The sequence below is a fragment of the Salvelinus namaycush genome, chromosome 13 (assembly GCF_016432855.1).
Source record: "Salvelinus namaycush isolate Seneca chromosome 13, SaNama_1.0, whole genome shotgun sequence".
Lineage (NCBI taxonomy): Eukaryota > Metazoa > Chordata > Actinopteri > Salmoniformes > Salmonidae > Salvelinus > Salvelinus namaycush.
Window position 1 is genome coordinate 64,271 of NC_052319.1, and position 22,443 is coordinate 86,713.

Genomic DNA, 22,443 nt, shown 5'->3' on the forward strand with positions numbered 1-22,443 from the left:
ATACCCCAAAGAAGTTAACCCTAAACTGAAACCCTTAACTCCTAACTCTAACCCTAATTGTAAACCGAAACCAAAGCCTAAAATAGCCTTTTTTCTTGTGGGGACCGGCAAAATTAAATGCTCCTTGTTTTACTATCCTTTGAGGACTTCTGGTCCTCACAAGGACAGTACAACCAATTACAAACACATGTGTGGACACAGACACATAAGCACACATTGTAAACCCACATGTGAAAACACACATCATAAAAACACAAATGCAAATGCAAACACACACACACACACCTGTACGCTCGTAGGATCCTCTGTGTCAGTGCATCTCCTATGCTGTTGTGAATGGTTCTGTCTGCACAGCTGATGAAAAACTGGTTCTGGAAGAGAAGCTTTGGTTATGTACCAAAAGTGGTTGACTGATGAAGGGCCAAAACATTTCTTATTGTAAGACCACACCGACATCGCACTGCACTTGACATCGCATTGCACCGACATCAGCTCAAGGATAAATTACCTTTAAAAGTCAAGTGCAGTGTGATGTTGGCGCAGTGTGACTTGTTTGAATCCCAGCTTAAGACAAGTAAGTTTTCATACAACCTCATTTGACCTAGGTAAGCAGTCTTATAGCTAAAGTATGACGGTCACCTCTACAGTATGTAGATTAAGTGTTTGCTGTTCTGGATGGCAGAGATGTAGGCCAGGTATATAGACTCCTTGTGGATGTTAGATCCTATAGACCACTGGCCTATCAACCTCAATACCTAAATGCAGAGAAATACATTTTTCATACCTTTAAAACACACACACACAGTTTCATAACACATGCTGATAGTACAGTATATTCGTATAGTTTTGTGTGTGTGTTCTCCCTACATGTACATTGCCCTGTGTATGTTTTCCCAGGAGTGGCGGCAGCTCCATGGGGGCAGAGAGAAACTTGGGCATCAGACAGGGTTAAAACGTTATTCAGAGTGCTTCCTCACCAACTACAAGCACACACACACACACCCAGGTAAGCAAACACACACACACACACACACACACACACACACACACACACACACACACACACACACACACACACACACACACACACACACACACACACACACACACACACACACACACACACACACACACACACACACACACACACACACACACACACACAAAGAGACAAAAAGAGAGTTGATTAAGACCAGACATCAGAGCATTGCGTTGACTGTGAAAATCATCCCCAGAAAAAGGCTACTAATTACACAGGAGAATAGCTATGTGATGTCACAGTTCCCTTTGACTCCAATATGCTGCCCTTACATCCACTTAGACAGAGGATCAGTGTGTGGTGTTCAGAAGTCACTGGCCTTCTCTGTCTACTTTAACAGTGGGTCTGATTGCAGTGAATGCTGGGTGTACGAGGGTAAACTCATCCACTAACTGTGCTCTTAATGTTCTAGAATCCCTATTGTCCACACCAGACACAACTCTTTAACTACTGTGTCTGGTGTCTCTTGATGAGCTTGACCAAATCAAGGGAGAATGAATGAGGTCAGTAAAATGGTGTACTCATAAGAACAGTATTGTTCTTCAGGGGGCAACTAACTGCTAGTCTGGGTGCCCGGCTGAGCGATTAGCATTGTTTGGTGCAAAGCAGATTTACTTGGTAAAACAACCGCCACATCTCTCAAATTCTGCTTTTAAGAAAGGAACGACAAAATGTAATGTACTGTACGTGCTATTCTTTGTTGAATTGTTGAATTTATAAGAGGTTAAACTAGCCTTTTAAAGTGACAATGCTTGGATTTCAGCTTTATCCAAGTTTCCTTATTTCCTTATCAACATTTCACTTTCATTATCAGAAGCTGCATTCTCATCTTTCGTCATTTTCAAAACATTCATTTAATCTCTTATTTTTTCTCCCTCCACAAATTTGTGGCTGATAAGTAAGGTGGTGGGGGTGCAAATTAGCCGTCTGTATCTCATGTCAACATTCACCACAGGACCAAGGCTAATCCCAGCCCTGTGTTTTTAAACAGATGGTTACTAGTACAATAAAAAGTAGCAAATTATTTTAGCAGCAGGCGTCTCAGGCAATTAACAACTGGCATAATGTGTTGATTAAATATCCATTCAGTCTCAATGAAGAGAGAAACGCTCTCCTTCTCCGCCTAGACTGTTGCTGGCACACATCCGAGAGCCAGCTACTCAAACTACGGTGACCTTGATGCAGAGAGAGACAAAGGTAGACTTACCAAAGACAAAAATAACCATTTCAGATACTGTGTTAATTCGGTCTTTGTTTATCGAGGTCAGTCAAGTGTTGGTCTAGTTGGTTTTATGGAGAGACAATAGAGAGGGATGAAGAGTTTAACACAATAAACAAACTGGGTCTTTGGGTTGATTAGGTTGCATGTGTTTTTTTAAGCACATGTTGAATCCACCTATTTCAAACCAAAATGAAACGACAAGCATCAACGTCTCACTTATTTAATGTTGAATTCACATTAGTAGATAACCTGAATTCAACAAAACTGGATGTTGAGCAGATGTCTGGTTGTAACTTTTTTCCGATCGTTCTACTGTTCTATAGAGTGCTGTTATTTGGATTCATGTCAATTTATCTTTTATGTAGAAACCTTAACAGGCTTAACATGTGTATCTTTTAGTGGGATGGTTATTGTGCATTAATTATGTTTTAGGCATCAACTAATCTATAGTAACAGACACAAACCAGCAGACACAAACTGAGGATTATACAGTCGGGAAAATACTAGAAGTCTTTATAGTAACTGATACTGAGGGCCTACAGTTTATACACAAATTTACTGTACAGTACATCTGATACGGCTTCATGTTCATATCTATGATTAAATTATTTTCATTTTGAAACTGTGCTTTCTTTGTGAGACCAATGAATGGAGAAAATGACTTCGGGCCTTGTTCCCTGATCAGCAGTAGTCAATTGCCACCCCAATTGACTACCCGGGGCAACCCAATGCAATTGCACTTTGTCTTTGAGCCAGAAATTTCTCATTTTCAATCAAACACATAATCAGGGCCATTCATCTGGCTGTGGTCCCCCTGTATTCTCCTCTTTCTCTCTCTTTCTCCCATTCGCACCTAGCTTCTCCCTTTCTTTAATTACTCGGGAAAAAACTCTACTCCTCTGATCCCCAGCCAAGCCTGAAATATGACTGGCGTTATTCTAAAGGAAACCATACAGGCTCAAACCAATTCAATTACCTGACAATCAAAGTAGAAAGGGCCTCAAATTGCCCTGAAATGGGAGCGAGGTAGAGATGGTGGTGGTGGTTGTATGGGTGAGCGAGGCTGGTATGGAGAGCAGGGCACAAAGACTAACTGCAGGGGGTGCTAAGCTCAAGCTAATAAATATATCCCTCTATTGAAGAAGGACTGGAGAAGGACTGGAGCACTCAGAGAAGTGGGAAACAAATCAACAACCTTATAGGTCATTTAGATAGCATGTTTGTCCCCGACTGCAGCACTTAAGGTATATTTAGTTCATCATTTCACGTTTTTCGACTATGCTTCATGTGAAATTTCCGTGCTATTATTTCAAAACTGTAGGGATTAAATGGTGTTTGTATATGAGAGTGCAGAGTGTGAAAATGAGAATTGATGAGGCATTTGCAGAGCTAATATCATATATAATGCATTGTTTTAAGCTTTTGGAAAGTTGTAAACAACATAAGAAATGATAGTTTCCTGTACATGAAATAAATGTTTTATATTATGTTATTATTATTATTATATATATATATTTGAATTGCCTTCGACTTCAAGACTTCCATATCATAAGATATTGCGAAGAGAAAGATATGACAACCAAAAACAAACAGTATGTAAAGAAACAATGTTATTTTGTCTTACCTTTGTAAAATTCCGTCTCGGAATGAAATGCCTAGCGATATCTCGGGCAGCTCTGCCCTGCACCGCCACCCCAATATCATGCCACGGCATTTGAGGGTGTTTTGAACCTGTCGATAAAGTCTTCAACAAAAGCAAACAAACAAACAAACAAGAACAAATCAAAACATAACTTTGTTAAGCCTACCAGGAATATGCCTACATCTGCATTGTTAGGAGCTAGTAAAATAAGCATTTCACTGCACCCGCTTTAACATCTGCTAATCTGTGTATGCGACCAATAAACTTTTATCTGATTTTGATTTGACACACACAGACACAATTGAGCCTGGGTGCATTGTGATTGTGCATTCACACAAAAGAAGAAAACTACCACTCCTTCCCCACCACCCACCCCAACTCAATAAGGAACAAAACATAGCCCCTCGTCCTATGTGTGGGGGGGGGGGGGTGATCAAAGATTGGCTTTAATCTCAGTCATTCCCTGCCTGCCCATGTTTCCCCTTTCCTTCGTCTGGAAATGGCAGAATATTTTAATGTATGTATCTGCCAACAGTCCCCTCCCCCTGCTGTGTCTTACCTAGTTATTACTGTGTGAGCCCTAGACCCACAGCTTTATAAAAGCACAGATGCCAGGGCTGGGGGAACGGAGAGGTATGCTTTGTCCCAAATGGCAGCCTATTCCCTATACAGTGCACACATTTTGACCAGGACCTACAGGGCTCTGGTCAAAAGTAGTGCACTATATAGGGAATAGGGTGCCATTTGGAATGCACATGTTGCGAGCAGTGGAGAGAGAACTGACAGCAACCCCCACTGGCTGCAGAATGGGATAGTTTGGGAGAACTCAGGTGCAAACTGACAACTTCGATTTTTTGTTTTTATGGTTTGTTTCTTCTTTTGTTTGTGAGGGGTTATTTTTGTTGTTTGTTTCTTTGGGCCATTTGATGATTTGGGATTGATCGTATGAAAGAGAATCCAGTTGTCGTATAGTTCGTTTTTTAAAAATGTGACCTTTTGCTGTTTCAGCAATTGTAAAAAAAAAAAACACACACACAGACACACACAAATTAAATCAAAACTAACTCAATGTCCTTCATGGTTTGTGGCATGTTCCAGGTTAGTCTATGCTTGACTAGGCACAGCACTATGCAGTGTTTTTGGATGAGGTTAGAAAACAACATTTTGATATTTGGAATGTCAAACTGTGTATATCAGAATACGGGCCGCAACTGAAATGGAGGAATGTAGAACAGTCCAGGACTGAACAAAATAATGGACACCAGGGTTCGGGTAAATAAGAAAATAATTTGTATTTGTATTTGTAGATGTTCTGATGCTCATTAGTGTTATAGTCACTCATACTAGTACTATAGGTTTACTACCTCTAAAATGACCCTTTCCCCTTTTCCTAAATTGAAGCAGAGTATAGGTGTAGTACTGTCAAAAGGCTTGTTGAGCTTGACCAATTCTTTGAAAATGAAGCTGCAGTAGTCTTTGCCATGCCAGAACCTGGTTTCTCCACACAACTCATTGTTACTGATGTGACTCCTTAGGGAGTCTGTCTCTGAAACACACACACGCACAGATCACACACTAACACAGGGTCAGGATCACAGGGCTAAAGGACCAACACTCAACACATTAAGTATTTATTAGCACAGGAGTAGTGTAGGAGTAGAGATGTCGACTCACCATAAGGTAAGTGCAGATACTTGATAACTAATAGTGGTATTAGAATAGAAGCAGTAGTAGTAGCAGTAGTAGTAGTGGTATTAGAATGTAGTAGTAGTAGTAGTGGTGGTGGTATTAGACTAGTAGCAGTAGTAGTAGTAGTAGTGGTATTAGAATAGTAGCAGTAGTAGTAGTAGTAGTGGTATTAGAATAGTAGTAGTAGTAGTAGTAGTAGTAGTAGTGGTGGTGGTAGCAGTGTTAATAGAATAGTAGTAGCAGTAGTAGTAGTGGAGGTGGTAGCAGTGTTAATAGAATAGTAGTAGTAGTAGTAGTAGTATAATAATAGCAGTAGTAGTGGTAATAGTAGTATTAGAATAGTAGCAGTAGTAGTGGTAATAGTAGTATTAGAATAGTAGCAGTAGTAGTAGTAGTAGTAGTATTAGAATAATAGTAGTACAGTATAAGTAGTATCAGTAGTAGTAGTACTGGTAGTAGTAGTAGTAGTAGTAGTGGTATTATAATAGTAGTAGTATTAGCAGTAGTATTAGAATAGCAGTAGTAGTGGTAATCGTAGTATTAGAATAGTACCAGCAGTAGTAATAGTAGTGTAATATCAGTAGTTGTGTATTAGTAGTGCATGATGTACAATAGGGTAAGGGTCAGGAGTAGTGAGGTTGTAGTAGTAGTGGTAGTAGTACTAGTAGTAGTAGTAGTAGTGGTATTATAATAGTAATCAATTAAAATCAAAGTTTATTTGTCACGTGCGCCGAATACAACAGGTGTAGGTAGACCTTACAGTGAAATGCTTACTTACAGTCGCTAACCAATAATGCGAAAAAATGTATGTGTGTGTGTGTGTGTGTGTGTGTGTGTGTGGGTGTGCGTGTGTGTGTGTGTGTGTGTGTGTGTGTGTGTGTGTGTGTGTGTGTGTGTGTGTGTGTAGATAAGTAAAGAAATAAAACAACAGTAAAAAGACATTTGAAAATAACAGTAGCAAGACTATATACAGACACCGGTTAGTCAGGCTTATTGAGGTAGTGTCACGTTCCTGACCGGTTTTCTGTTATTTTGTATGTGTTTTACGGTCAGGGCGTGAGTTTGGGTGGGTAGTCTATGTTATGTGTTTCTATGTTTGTTAAAGGGTGACCTGATATGGTTCTCAATTAGAGGCAGGTGGTTTTCATTTCCTCTGATTGAGAGCCATATTTAGGTAGGTGTTTTCACATTGATTGTTGTGGGTGGTTGTCTCCTGTGTCTGTGTTTGTCGCGCCACACGGGACTGTCTCGGTTTGTTTGTACGTTCGTTCTTTTGTGTAGTCATTTTCCTGTTCGTGAGTTCTTCGTTGTATGTAAGTTCGCATGTCCAGGTCTGTCTACGTCGTTTGTTATTTTGTTAGTTATTCAAGTATAGTTCGTTTTTGTCTTGTTTAAATAAATTCATTATGTCCTATGACAAGGCTGCATTTTGGTCGAATCCCTGCTCCTCCTCTTCGGATGAAGAGAACCACCCACCGTTACAGAACCACCCACCAACCAAAGACCAAGCGGCGTGGGAGAGCGCTACAGCGAAACCAGGATTCGTGGACATGGGAGGAGATATTGAATGGAGAAGGACCCTGGGCTAAGGCAGGAGAGAATCGCCGCTCTCGGGAAGAGAGGGAGAGAGCTAAAGCCCAGGAGCGGTGGTTTGAGGAGGCAGCAAGGAGACGTGGCTGGAAGCCTGTGAGTAAACCCCAAAGATTTCTTGGGGGGGGGGCTAGAAGGGAGAGTGGCGAAGTCAGGTAGGAGACCTGCGCCCACTCCCTGTACTTACCGTGGAGAGCGAGAGTACGGGCAGACACCATGTTACGCAGTAGAGCGCATGGTGTCTCCTGTACGTGTGCACAGCCCGGTGCGGTACATACCAGCTCCTCGTATCGGCCGGGCCAGATTGAGTATTGAACCGGATGTCATGAAGCCGGCCCTACATATCTGGCCACCAGTACGTCTCCTCGGGCTGGCTTACATGGCACCAGCCTTACGCATGGTGTCCCCGGTTCGCCTACATAGCCCGGTGCGGGTTATTCCACCTCCCCGCACTGGTCGGGCGACGGGGAGCATACAACCAGGTAAGGTTGGGCAGGCTCAGTGCTCAAGGGAGCCAGTACGCCTGCACGGTCCGGTATTTCCGGTGCCACCTCCCCGCCCCAGCCCAGTACCACCAGTGCCTACTCCACGCACCAGGCTTCCAGTGCGTTACAGGTAGTATGTACATGTAGGTATGGTTAAAGTGACTATGCATATATGATGAACAGAGAGTAGCAGTAGCGTAAAAAGAGGGGTTGGCGGGTGGCGGGTGGCGGGACACAACGCAGATAACCCGTTTAGCCAATGTGCGGGAGCACTGGTTAGTCGGGCTAATTGAGGTAGTATGTACATGAATGTATAGTTAAAGTGACTATGCATAGATGATAAACAGAGAGTAGCAGCAGCGTAAAAGAGGGGTTGGGGGGGCACACAATGCAAATAGTCCGTTTGGACTTTAACCATTTGGTTACCTGTTCAGGAGTCTTATGCCTTGGGGGTAAAAACTGTTGAGAAGCCTTTTTGTCCTAGACTTGGCACTCCGGTACTGCTTGCCATACGGTAGTAGAGAGAACAGTCTATGACTGGGGTGGCTAGGGCCTTCCTCTGGCACCGCCTGGTGTAGAGGTCCTGGATGGCAGGCAGCTTTGCCCCAGTGATGTACTGGGCCGTACGCACTACCCTCTGAAGTGCCTTGCGGTCGGAGGCCGAGCAATTGCCGTACCAGGCAGTAATGCAACCGGTCAGGATGCTCTCGATGTTGCAGCTGTAGAACCTTTTGAGGATCTCAGGACCCATGCCAAATCTTTTCAGTTTCCTGAGGGGGAATAGGTTTGGTCGTGCCCTCCACGACTGTCTTGGTGTGTTTGGACCATTCTAGTTTGTTGTTGATGTGGACACCAAGGAACTTGAAGCTCTCAACCTGCTCCACTACAGCCCCATTGATGAGAATGGGGGCGTGCTCGGTGCTCCTTTTCCTGTAGTCCACAATCATCTCCTTAGTTTTGGTTACGTTGAGGGATAGGTTGTTATTCTGGCACCACCTGGCCAGGTCTTTGACCTCACCCCTATAGGCTGTCTCGTCGTTGTCGGTGATCAGGCCTACCACTGTTGTGTCGCCTGCAAACTTAATGATGGTGTGGGAGTCGTGCCTGGCCATGCAGTTGTGGGTGAACAGGGAGTACAGGAGGGGACTGAGCACGCACCCCTGGGGAGCTCCAGTGTTGAGGATCAGCGTGGCAGATGTGTTGCTACTTACCCTCACCACCTGGGGGCGGCCCGTCAGGAAGTCCAGGATCCAGTTGCAGAGGGAGGTGTTTAGTCCCAGGTTTCTTAGCTTAGTGATGAGCTTTGAGGGTACTATGGTGTTGAACGCTGAGCTGTAGTCAATGAATAGCATTCTCACATAGGTGTTCCTTTTGTTCAGGTGGGAAAGGGCAGTGTGGAGTGCAATAGAGATTGCATCATCTGTGGATCTGTTTGGGCGGTATGCAAATTGGAGTGGGTCTAGGGTTTCTGGGATAATGGTATTGATGTGAGCCATTACCAGCCTTTCAAAGCACTTCATGGCTACGGACGTGAGTGCTACGGGTCTGTAGTCATTTAGGCAGGTTGCCTTTGTGGTCTTGGGCACAGGGACTATGGTGGTCTGCTTAAAACATGTTGGTATTACAGACTCAATCAGGGACATGTTGAAAATGTCAGTGAAGACACTTGCCAGTTGGTCAGCACATGCCCGGAGCACACGTCCTGGTAATCTGTCTGGCCCCGCAGCCTTGTGTATGTTGACCTGTTTAAAGGTCTTACTCACGTCGGCTACGAAGAGCGTGATCACACAGTCGTCCAGAACAGCTGATGCTCTCATGCATGCCTCAGTGTTGCTTGCCTCGAAGCGAGTCTACACTTGTAAGACATCCAGACACAATGTGTGCCTGACTCCCTCCGGAGGTGGTCAGGAATATCTCAAAGTGTTGGTCTCCAAGTGTTGACTACAGTCAAAAGCTAGTTTCTGCAGTTGATCTTCACCAACTTTATCCTGCAGCCATCGCCTGCAATGTGAGAGGCTCTATTGTCATTCAATCAGTACGTGTTTTGTATGACCCATGCAAACTTGACCAAAGGCATGACTGAAGCAGGAACCAATTTGCTGAGATTCATGTGGATATATACAAATAAATGTGATATTTGAGCCTCTCTCTCACTTATTGATTGTACACACCTAATATTATATTATGATTTCATTTTGTGAGTGTGTAATATGGGGGTTAGACACTGTACATGTTCATTTCAACAAACATTTTATAAACATTGGCAACACTACCATTTTGATATGAGCATTGCTGTTGGAAAACGACATTAGTGTCCGACTTTCGGCTGACACAGATGCACCTCGCCCGACTTAACTCTTCGACTTTCATCTACAGTTGGAGGCTTTAGCCTTACCACTCAAACACGACCAATATCAGTGGTGATGCTCATGGCAACGTCATGTTGCTGAGTCTACCTATAAATTCCAAAGTCAATCTCAATGTGACACTCCATGTTCAGAAGCTTGAAAACCCACTTAGACAAAAAAGCATAAAAACCACACTCAAAAAATTGGTCTCTTGGCTCAACTTGCCATTGGCTCAACCATTGGCTCAATTTACCCCATGGCCAGTAGCTCAACTTACCCCAAGGCAAACATTTGGACTATATTAGCCCATACAGCTACAAGGATGCACTTTAATTCTAGGTTTAGGACCTCATATAGAAGTTTATAGAGACCCCAAGTCCCAACTGATCTACTTTTTAAAATGATCTACTTTGGTTTTAGATACAAGCGTCATGAAACCTCTAACACAATAAATTAATTTGACTCTGAAAATCAGTTGTTTTAGACCTAACTTGCTTACAACTTTTTCCATGTGGTTTCTTCCTTCACAGACACCATGACATGATGACCTCTTCCTAAATAGTTGATCAAATTATTAATTTTGAGTATGCTTTCCTAGAAACAAGGGTGGCTTAACTTACTCCTTTGGCTCAACTTACCCCACTCTCCCCTAATGTAATTGTATCACTCACCATAAGGCAAGGGCAGGGAGTAGTGAATACATAGAGAGTCAGACTCACTGGAGTGCAGTGAAAGACTTGTTGTGCCATTCTCTATAAAACAGCATCCTCAAGCTGAGGCTGGCATTGCTACTGCAGTTCTCTGAGATGGAGAAGATACAGAGATAGAAATACATTTCTGGAGATACATAGATATACACAGAGGCTCAAAGAGGCACATACTGTGTACTGGACAAAAATATAAATGCAACAGGTAAAGTGTTGGTCCCATGATTCATGAGCTGAAATAAAAGATCCCAGAAATGTTCCATACGCACAAAAAGCTTATTTCTTTCAGATGTTTTGCACAAATGTGTTTACATCCCTGCTAGTGAGCATTTTGCCTTTGCAAAGATAATCCATTCACCTTACAGGTGTGGCATACCAAGGAGCTGATTAAACAGCATGATCATTACATAAGTGCTCCTTATGCTGGGGACATCTAAAATGTGCAGTTTTGTCACACAACACAATGCCACAGATTTCTTAAGTTTTGAGGGAGCGCACAATTGGTATGCTGACTGCAGGGATGTCCACCAGAGCTTTTGCCAGAGAATGTAATGTTATTTCTCTACCATAAGCCTATTCCAATGTTGTTTTAGAGAATTTGGCTGTACGTCCAACCGGCCTCACAACCGCAGACCACTTCTTCACCTGCAGGATCGTTTGAGACCAATCATCCGGACAGCTGATGAAACTGTGGGTTTGTACAACAGAAGAATATCTGCACAAACTGTCAGAAACCATCTCACAGAAGCTCATCTGCGTGCTCTTCGAGGGTCTTGACCTAACTGCAGTTCGACGTCGTAACGGCTTCAGTGGGTAAATGCTCACTTTCGATGGCCACCGCCACGCTGGAGAAGTGTGCTCTTCACATATGAATCCCGGTTTCAAAGGTACCGGGCAGATGGCAGACAGCGTGTATGGCGTCGTGTGGGTGAGTGGTTTGCTGATGTCAATGGTAGTGGTGGGGTTATTGTATGGGCAGGGATAACCTGTGGACAATGAAACACAATTGCATTTTATCAATGGCAATGTGAATACACAGACACCGTGATGAGATCCTGAGACCCATTGTCGTGCCATTCATCTGCCGCCATCACCTCATGTTTCAGCATGATAAGGCACGGCCCCATGTCCCAAGGATATATACACAATCCCTGGAAGCTGAAAATGTCCCAGTTCTTCTATGGTATGCATACTCACCAGACATGTCACCCATTGAGCAGGTATGGGATGCTTTGGATTGATGCGTATGACAGCATGTTCCAGTTCCCGCCAGTATTCAGCAACTTCACACAGCCATTGAAGAGGAGTGGGACAACATTCAACAGACCACAGTGAACAGCCTGATCAACTCTATGTGAAGGAGATGTGTCGTGTTGCATGAGGCAAATTGTGGTCACACCAGACACTAACTGATTTTCTGATCGACGCCCCTACTTTTTTTTTTACTTCTTATGGCTGCAGGGGCAGTATTGAGTAGCTTGGATGAAAAGGTGCCCAGAGTAAACTGCCTGCTGCTCAGTCCCAGTTGCTAATACATGCATATTATTATTAGTATTGGATAGAAAACACTCTGACGTTTCTAAAACTGTTTGAATGATGTCTGTGAGTATAACAGAACTCATATGGCAGGCAATAACCTGAGAGAAAAATCCAACCAGGAAGTGGGAAATCTGTAGGTTTTCAACTCATCGTTTATCGAATACACAGTGGGATATGGGTCATGTTGCACTTCCTACGGCTTCCACTAGATGTCAACAGTCTTTAGAACCTTGTCTGATGCTTCGACTGTGAGGTGGGGCCGAAGGAGAGGGGATTGAGTAAGGTCTATCATGACCTGTACATGCGCTGACCATGCGCGTTCATGTGAGAGCGAGTTCTGTTCCATCGCACTTCTGAAGACAAAATAATTCTCCAGTTGGAACATTTTTGAAGATTTATGTTAAAAACATCCTAAAGATTGATTCAATACATTGTTTGACATGTTTCTACTGACTGTTACGAAACGTTTTGACATTTCGTCTGCTTTTAGTGATCGCGCTTCGTGACTTTGGATTTGTTTACCAAACGCGCTAACAAAAGTAGCTATTTGGACATAAATTATGGACATTACTGAACAAAACAAACGTTTCTTGTTGAAGTGGGAGTCCTGGGAGTGCATTCCGATGAAGATCAGCAGAGGTAAGTGAAGATTTATAATGCTATTTATGACTTTTGTTGACTCCACAATTTAGCGGGTAACTGTATGGCTTGCTTTTGTGGCTGAACGCTGTTCTCAGATTATTGAATATTGTGCTTTTGCCGTAAAGCTTTTTTGAAATCTGACACAGTGATTGCATTAAGAACAAGTTTATCTTTAATTCTATGTAAAACACGTATCTTTCATCAAAGTTTATGATGAGTATTTCTGTTATTTGATATGGCTCTCTGCAATTTCTCCGGATTTTTTGGAGGCATTTCTGAACATGGCGCCAATGTAAACTGAGGTTTTTGGATATAAATATGAACTTTATCGAACAAAACATATATGTATTGTGTAACATGAAGTCCTATGAGTGTCATCTGATGAAGATCATCAAAGGTTAGTGATTAATTTTATCTCTATTTCTGCTTTTTGTGACTCCTGTCTTTGGCTGGAAAAATGGCTGTGTTTTTCTGTGATTTGGCGGTGACCTAACATAATCGTTTGTGGTGCTTTCGCTGTAAAGCCTTTTTGAAATCGGACACTGTGGTGGGATTAACAAGAAGTGTATCTTTAAAATGGTGTGAAATACGTGTATGCTTGAGGAATTTTAATTATGAGATGTCTGTTGTTTGAATTTGGCGCCCTGCCCTTTCACTGGCTGTTGTCATATTGATCCCGTTAACGGGATTGCAGCCCTAAGAAGTTTTAAGGTATCTGTGACCAACAGATGCATATCTGTATTCCCAGTTATGTGAAATCCATAGATTATGGCCTAATTAATTTATTTAAAAGGACTGATTTCCTGATATGAACTGTAACTCAGTAAAACCTTTAACATTTTTGTATGTTAAGTTTATATTTTTCTTCAGGATACATAGAGACACATAGAAGTACAGAGGCACAGAGAGATACTTATAAAACATACTGTGAACGGGCTGATTGACTGACAGACAGACAGATTGACGAACGGAAGAGCAGACATACAGATGGATGGACGGACAGACAGAGACACATAAAGAGATACCAAAAAAATACAGGTTACTCTCACTTGAATCGGAGCAGTGGTGGTAGAGGCTTTGGAGAGGTACACAGTCATAGGCTGCCCTGTTGGAGGTGGGTAGTGGGCAGGATTTGTCTTCCATAGACCTCCCCTAGCTCTTCCACTGTACGAGGGCAAAGACCTCCATAGCACCCACACTTCTCCTTCATGCCGGGCAGGGCATCTCTTCCATTGCTCTCTACTTGATTTCTGATCCTGGGGTGGGGGGCGCTTTCATAGGTCTCCCTTTGAAAGGCAACATTACTGTCACCATTCCCGGGCACTGTTACTACAGGAAGGGCAAGACACTCCTTTTCAAAAGACCCACTCTGGGGCTCCCTGCTAGGGAAGGGGGCTTTTCCATAGCTCTCCTCTTGGTGGTCAATACTAGAGTGGCCAGCGTTGGCATCCACATTCCTTTGTTGTGCATCTATAGGCGTCTTTCTCTGGGCAAGGCCTCTGTAACTCAGTCTCTGGGGCTGCCAACTGGGGCTGCCACAGTGCTGTGGTCATACCCAGGACTCATCACCAGAGGCAGGGTGAGGCTCCCATAACTCTGCCCCTGGGGGGTGAGGCTCCTATAGCTCTTGCCCCCCCTCTCCCCCGATGCTCTGAAGGACTATGTCTACTGTGACTCCTCTTCAGGTCAGTGAGAATATCCCCCACCTCGCTATACTTCCTCTCATCTTCCTCCTCCTCTTCCTTGGCAATAGTAGCCGATTGCTGGGGAGAGACACGGAAAGAGTCCTTGATAAAATCTTTCAAGGTCATTAAAAAGCTTTGAACTTTGACAGGGTAGCACAGTGTAAGAACGGAGAGGTAAAGGGTACAAATTCCCACACAATTCTTGACATAGTATTTATTGGGATACTTTTTGTAGTTTTAGTGAGGAAGTATCCTGAGCTTGTCAAGCAAAATCAAGAAGTATGAGCAATACAACAATATAAATACAGTAGTGGAATAACATTATAATATACAGTATGCTGTGATATAATACATAATACATGATCGCGTACGTCCATATAAACCATGCTATGATAAGCAGAGTGACTGATATGAGAGAGTAACGTGGGTAAGGGGGACATTGTCTCTCACATATGAGTGCTAATGGCTCATAAAACATCACTGTCGCCTCAATTTGACAAGTTGCAAATGTCAGCGCCGTATTCTCCTGGAAGGCATCATTTTATTAAGTGCAAATATTTCTATGATCCGGAGGAGACACTCGCAAAGGTTAGACCAACAGCTGTAACAGTTTCATATGTATTAGCCAATATTTTACAGGCAGGGAGGCCCCCCGAGTTGATGGATACAAGCAGTCAACCATGAGAGAGAGAGTGAGAGACGGAGAGAGCGAGAGAGAGAGAGAGTGAGAGAGAGATACAGAGAGACAGAGAGAAAGAGAGAGAGAAAGGGGTGGTGTATAGAGGGCTAGATAATTTCTCCATTTAGTGACTGTGGTAATTTGTTGACTCACTCATCCATGCAGGGTCTTTATGTTTAATGCAGGCCTCCCAAGGAAAGAGAGGGTTGAGGTGGGAGAAAGAGGAGGAAGATGAGGGAGGGGGGAACATGAGGGAGAGGAGAGAGTTAGCTGCCCTTCAAAGCGGACCCTAGAGGCTCTCTAATTGCCATTTTACATTAGCCCTCGACCCACCTGAATATACGGGCCCCAAAATTGATCCCCATAATAGGAAAATTAACTGCTGAGATTCTGTCGGTGGCTAGGTAACTGGAAAACAAAAATACTTCTCTCCAGAAATGATTTAAATCACTAACAAATCACAGCAGAAATACTTTTGACATATATATATATACACATATGCAGAAGAATAGACACTGTAACGGAAAACTGTAAATTATACAAGAAACGTGTGTATTAGCAACTGTGAAATGTTTTACTGCAGCATACTGCAAATTATGATACATTGTGGAAAAATGTTGTAGGCTGGGAAATAATTGCTGTGTTTTCGAATGGTCCTGTAATTCTACCCCACAGAATACAGTACCGTACCATATATTTGGAGTGCCCAAAACCATTTGACCACTAGTGGGTGCATGGTATTATTGTTGCGGGTGCATTAACATATTTTGAGGCTTGCCTTGTAAGAGGATGTATTTTTTGCACCCGTTAGTGAGTGATGTAACAATTTAACATATGTGGTAATAGTGCCCCATCATTTTAAAATGTATAGGGGACAGACTGGAGTGGCAGTAAGTCTTAAACATTTAAAACTCCTTGAGTCCCATCGTATCGCCTGCACGTTTTGGACTTCTAACCCCTGTGATAAACGTGGGCTAAGCTAGAGCATTTTTTGTAAGACAAGGGCGGATCCCGAAGGGTTCGGGGGCTGGGTATTCTCACAAAAACATCCTTAGAGTCAAATTATTTGAGCAATATGACTCTCACAAACACGTACATGCAATCTGTTTTGCTCTTTGACATTCACAAGGCACACAAGAGTAGTTAGAAGTAAAGGAGTTCTTCTACATAGAAGATCACAGAAAATACCAGGACATAGTGTCTATAATACTGTAAGAAGTTCTTCTACATAGAATATTACGGGAAATACCAGGACATAGTGTCCATAATACTGTAAGGGGTTCTTCTACATAGAAGATCACAGAAAATACCAGGACATAGTGTATATAATACTGTAAGGGGTTCTTCTACATAGAAGATCATAGGAAATCCCAGGACATAGTGTCTAGTATACTGTAAGCAGTTATTCTACATAGAAGATCACAGGAAATACCAGGACATAGTGTCTATAATACTGTAAGCAGTTACTCTACATAGAAGATCACAGGAAATACCAGGCCATAGTGTCTATAATACTGTAAGGGGTTCTTCTAGATATAATTTCACAGGAAATACCAGGACATAGTGTCTATAATACTGTAATAAGCTCACATAGTTGCTGTCACAAACTCCAAACTCCACACAGTTGTCACTTTCTAGTTGGACATACATTCACACTGAGCAAACTATTTATGTACTGACAGCATTCTTGTAAATTCTTTTTAATCAGGTTTTTGCATGGCAGACCATATTTATTTATTGACATTTGTCAATAAAACTCGTGAATGAAACTGTTTATGTCAAATAGTTTTTGTTCTACTTGTAGCCCTGGTCGCCCTGAAAAGAAAATGGCAAGACACTTAATTGGGGTGCTAAATATAAGGACTTCACATGCAGATAAATGAAAGTAGTGAAAAAACGCTTATTTTTGCTGGGGTCCTTGGGCCTGATGAGGTTTTAATGGTTGAGCATTTTGCCATGTTCTTTTGGTCTATTTTGCCCTATAGTCACTGCCAGTTTGGAAGCCTTTATGAAGGCATTAGAAGTGCAAACATTCATTGAAATACTATAATTGCCAATCCAATGGAAAATACTGTGAAATACAAACCCCATCAATTAATTTAATTCATTCATTCATTCATCCATTACGATTTACGATTATAGTAGAATTTACTTTTTACAGTATAATACATTCAATTTGACTGTATTGTCTTACTGTTTGTCATTTAATAGTACTTGCTTTGATACTGCATTGAAATTACAAGGTGTACCGCCATCTGAAATACAGTAACTGACTTGCCTTTCAGTTACTGTCAAATTTACAGCAACCTCTTTCCAGTGTATGGATGATTTTAGTGTACTGTACGTACATTCATTATCAAAGTAGTTTTAGTTTTGACACTGAAACATGCATCTGCTCGTCACTCAGTCATTAGCACACCTTCTCACTTGCACTATCTATCAATTTACTAGGTGAAATAAAGGTAAACAAATAGATATACCGGTAAAGTACAAATGGAACGTCTCGAGAGCCATACATGAAACCTGCATGCAAATCTCCCATTGACATCAATGCATGAATTACGCTAAAGTCTGAGTTGTGTGGAGATCTCGCAAAAGCGACCATCCACTTAGATCCCTGTTAAAAATTTGGTGGCTACGGCACTGTGTTTTCATCAGTCAGCTGTCAGGCAGGTGCGTGTCTTATGGTTTGACGTGTGGCAAAGTCTGACGGTCATCCCCCACACCCAGCTGTTGTGGAGATGCCACCCATGCAGCACTGCTCCAGACCCAGACCCCAGATGGTGGTCAGACCTGTGTGGACAAACTTTGGTGCCCCACTGTAAGCCACCGGCAAATAAGTATTCCTCAAGTGTATTGGGAAAATCAGATGAAGACTGAAGTCTGTCAACCAAATCTACTTTGATGAAGGAAAGACCAGTGACCATCTGTCCAAAACAATGGTTATCAGTCCGAAACAATGGTTTGTTTCATGAGCTTGGCTAGGTTTGAGCTACTTAGCTATGGCTACACTACAAAAAAAGGTGCTATCAAGAATTAAAAGTGTTTTTTGGCTGTCCCCATAGGAGAACCATCTGAAGAACCCCTTTCGGGTTCCATGTATGGTTCTATACGGAAACCAAATAGAGGGTTCTACCTGGAACCCAAAAGAGGTGTTCGTATGGGGACAGCCGCAGAACCCTTTTGGAACCCTTTTTTTCAAAGTGTAGGGCAAGGACTAGGATTGGGATGGCCTGGGTTGGGATGAGCTAGGCTAGGCTAGACTAGGATTACTCTGGCGCAGTAACCTTGGCGAATACCTGAAGACAAAGTAGTTGATGTTGAGGACATCAATAGGCTAGTACAGTCTCTAGCCACACAGAGGACCAGAACGGTAACACATATTCTGGTGGAGCTGGGGGAGAGGGCTGGGCTGGGGACTCCTCCGCACACTGCCCACATCAGTGAGTCTGTGCTGGGAGTCATCCCAGTACCCGTAGGCCAGATAAATGCCTCCCAGGAAAGCCAGCGATTGATCAATCACCACAGTCTTTTTGTGGTGCGCCCACAACAGGGCAGTAGTGGGTTCATGGTCAGGGTGCCCAATCACCTAATAGAGACAGAGAATAAAGGTTCCCCAATCAGATCTAGGCACACCTGATTGAGCTTTCCATGCCACAATGGAATAGTACCAACAGTGCAAACCCCACCCATCTTGGACTACAGGCAGGCAAAAGTGTTTGAAAGAAGACAAATGGTATTTGAACCCAGGTCTGACCTTGATTATGGTTGCAGCAGGTTAAATGATTAAGAAACATTTAATTCTAATTTCTGAAGTGCCAGAGTATCTTTTGGACTGCATCTACTGCATCGATGTCTTTACGTGAGGTGGTGACAGTGTAAAATTTTCTTTAGCAAAGAGGGCAAAACAATTACTATCATCTATCGCATCCATTTATTAAAGTGTCCAGTGATTGGGTCTCAATGTAGGCAGCAGCCTCTCTGAGTTAGGGATTACTGTTTAGCAGGCTGATGGCCTTGAGATAGAAGCTGCTTCTTAATCTCTCGGTCACAGCTTTGATGCACCTGTACTGACCTCGCCTTCTGGATGATAGCGGTGTGAACAGGCAGTGGCTCGGGTGGTTGTTGTCCTTGATGATCTTTTTGCCGTTCCTGTGACATCGGGTGCTGTATGTGTACTGGATGACAGGTGTTTACCCCTGGTGATGCGTTGTGCAGACCGCACCACCCTCTGGAGAGTCTTACGGTTGAGGGCGGTGCAGTTGCCGTACCAGGCTGTGATACAGCCCGACAGGATGCTCTCGATTGTGCATCTGTAAAAGTTTGTCATGGTTTTGGGTGACAAGCCAAATTTCTTCAGCCTCCTGAGGTTGAATAGGCACTGTTGCACCTTCTTCACCACACTATCTGTGTGGGTGGACCATTTCAGTATGTCTGATGTGTACGCAGAGGAACTTAAAACTTTCCACCTTCTTCACTGCTGTCCCTTCGATGTCGATAGGGGGTGCTCCCTCTGCTGTTTCCTGAAGTCCATGATCATCTCCTTTGTTTTGTTGACGTTGAATGAGAGGTTGTTTTCCTGACACCACACTCCGAGTGCCCTCACCTTCTCCCTGTAGGCTGTGTCGTCATTGTTGCCGATACTGTTGTGTCGTCTGCAAACTTGATGATTCATTTGGAGGCGTGCATGACCACGCAGTCATGGGTGAACAAGAAGTACAGGAGAGGACTGAGCACACAACGTCTATCGTCTAATCAATATATATTTACTGCGCTTTCGAAAGAGGAATATATTCAACCTTTCTTACATAAAGAAAGCCTTGTCCGAGCCAGAAAGGGCCCATAGGGAATAAACATATCTCCTGTTTCTGTAGCGTGAGGCAGCTTGATGTACAAGTATACCCCCTTAGGGCCTCCCAGATGGCGCAGCAGTCGAAGGTACTGCAGGCGTCACTACAGATCCGGGAGACCCATGACGCGATGCACAATTGTCTCAGCTTCGTCCGGGTTAGGGGAGGGTATGGCAGGCCGGGATGTCCTTGTCCCATCGCACTCTAGCAACTCCTATGGCGGGCCGGTTGCACATTGGTGCGGCTGGCTTCCGGGTTAAGCGAACAGTGTGTCAAGAAGCAGTGTGGCATGGCTCTCGACCTTCGCCTCTCCCGAGTCCATACGGGAGTTGTAGCGATGGGACAAGACTGTAACTACCAATTGGATATCACGAAATTGAGGAGAAAAATGGGTAAAAAGTAAATAAGGCCCCCTTGACAGGATGCTTTCCCCCAATCCATCTTCTTTATGCTGAACGCTAAGCAAGGAGGCAATCGGTCCCATCTTAAGAGTCTGGTATGATTCGACTGGTGATCAAACCCCCAACCTTCCAAACTAACGGCAGACATACTAACCACAAGGCCATTGAGTTGTTACTTCTTTCCCCATATACTTCTTTCCACTTCTTTTCCAAGAATTGTCTGTCACAGTGTCAAGCACTCCCTCCCCCTCTCCCCTACCAAAAAGCATCAGTTCCATAGACTACTCGAGAGATGACTTGTCCCTCCAGATCAAATGTATCCTCTTCCTTCACAGGTGTCTGAGTCCTGCCTGCCCCAACGTCCCCGAGAGAGTGAATGCCACATCACAATACATCATGACGCAGGCTGGCAGAGGGCTGTGCCCTGACAGGTTCTGCCATGCAGGCCTGTGGGTAGAGGGAAGGGAGGGGAGGGGTTGGGGATGGATAATTATATCAAGTGACGAATACCCACGGAAGGCTCTCTTTTAGGGACATGGAGGGCGATCACTTTATTTGGACTCGGACCCCCCACTGGGATTTGTAATGGGATAGGTATCCCTCTCGGAATGTGGAAGGAATGCTATGTGGGTGCGTGTGTATTGGCCAGATGGAATTTGTGGGATGGGTTCAAGGGGAAGGGGTTGACAAAAAATCTGGCGGTGGTGGGTTTGTTTGTATTGTAGTATTATTGGTCCTTGCTGCTTCTTTCACACTGGTGTTGCTCTCGAAAGCATTCCGCCTGAGAAATGCTCTTGTCGCCATGGCACCGCGGGACCTGGCATGATTGACACCCTGTCACATTATCTCATGACAGCACTGGCAGAGAGCTGGGAAGTATCACACACACACACACACGCACACGCACACGCACACGCACACACACAAAGGAACTCCGACACACACCAGCTGGGAATTAGAGGTATTCCTGGACCCTGATGGTGTGTGTGTGTGTGTCTGTCTGTCTGTGTGTGTGTGTGTGCTCCAGGGACAGGATTCTCAAAACACTTGGGAAGATATGCAGATGTGGTGGTGGTGTGTGTCCATTTGTCAAAAACAACTGTTGTGCGATGTCTAATGTTAAGGAAGTCTCAAGGTTTTGCTCGCCTGAGGTAGACTACCTCATGATAAGCCATGGACTACACTAGTTTTCATCTATGTTTTTCATAGCTGTCTATTTACCACCACAAACAAGAAAATACTCATCAAGAAGCGGCGCACCTAGTGGCAGGTGACTTTAATGCAGGCAAACTGATATCCGTTTAGCCTCAATTCTACCAGCATGTCAGATGTGCAACCGGAGGAAAAAAACTCTAGACCACCTTTACTCCACACACAGAGACAAGTACAAAGCTCTCCCTCGCCCTCCATTTGGCAAATCTGACTATAATTATATCCTCCTGATTCCTGCTTACAAGAAAAAACTAAAGCAGGAAGCACCAGTGACTCGCTGAATAAGGAAGTGGTGAGATGACGCGAATGCAACGCTAAAGGACTATTTTGCTAGCACAGACTGGATTCATCCAATGGCATTGAGGAGCATACCACCTCAGTCACCGACTTCATCAATAAGTGCATCGAATGACGTTGTCCCCACAGTGACCGTACGTACATATCCCAACCAGAAGCCATGGATTACAGGCAACATTCGGACCGAGCTAAAGGCTAGAGCTGCCGCTTTCAAGGAGCGGGACAATAATCCGGACGCTTATAAGAAATCCCACTATGCCCTCAGATGAACCATCAAACAGGCAAAGCCTCAATACAGGACTAAGATTGAATCCTCCTACACCGGCTCCGACGCTTGTTGGATGTGACAGGGCTTGGAAACTATTATGGACTATTATGGACTACAAAGGGAATACCCAGCCGTGAGCTGCCCAGTG

At 43.7% G+C, this 22,443-nt stretch overlaps 1 protein-coding gene across 1 annotated transcript in view; it reads right to left on the reverse strand.

Annotated features, from left to right (window-relative positions):
* Positions 1 to 22,443, reverse strand: part of si:ch211-168k14.2 (phospholipase D1) — a gene marked incomplete at its 3' end in the record, with an annotated part of 103,843 nt that overhangs the window by 11,549 nt on the left and 69,851 nt on the right. Inside the window, 6 exon segments of the mRNA XM_039006203.1 lie at positions 286 to 376; positions 650 to 755; positions 13,953 to 14,008; positions 14,101 to 14,446; positions 14,610 to 14,728; positions 18,646 to 18,856. Coding sequence (XP_038862131.1) covers positions 286 to 376; positions 650 to 755; positions 13,953 to 14,008; positions 14,101 to 14,446; positions 14,610 to 14,728; positions 18,646 to 18,856 — 929 coding nt within the window.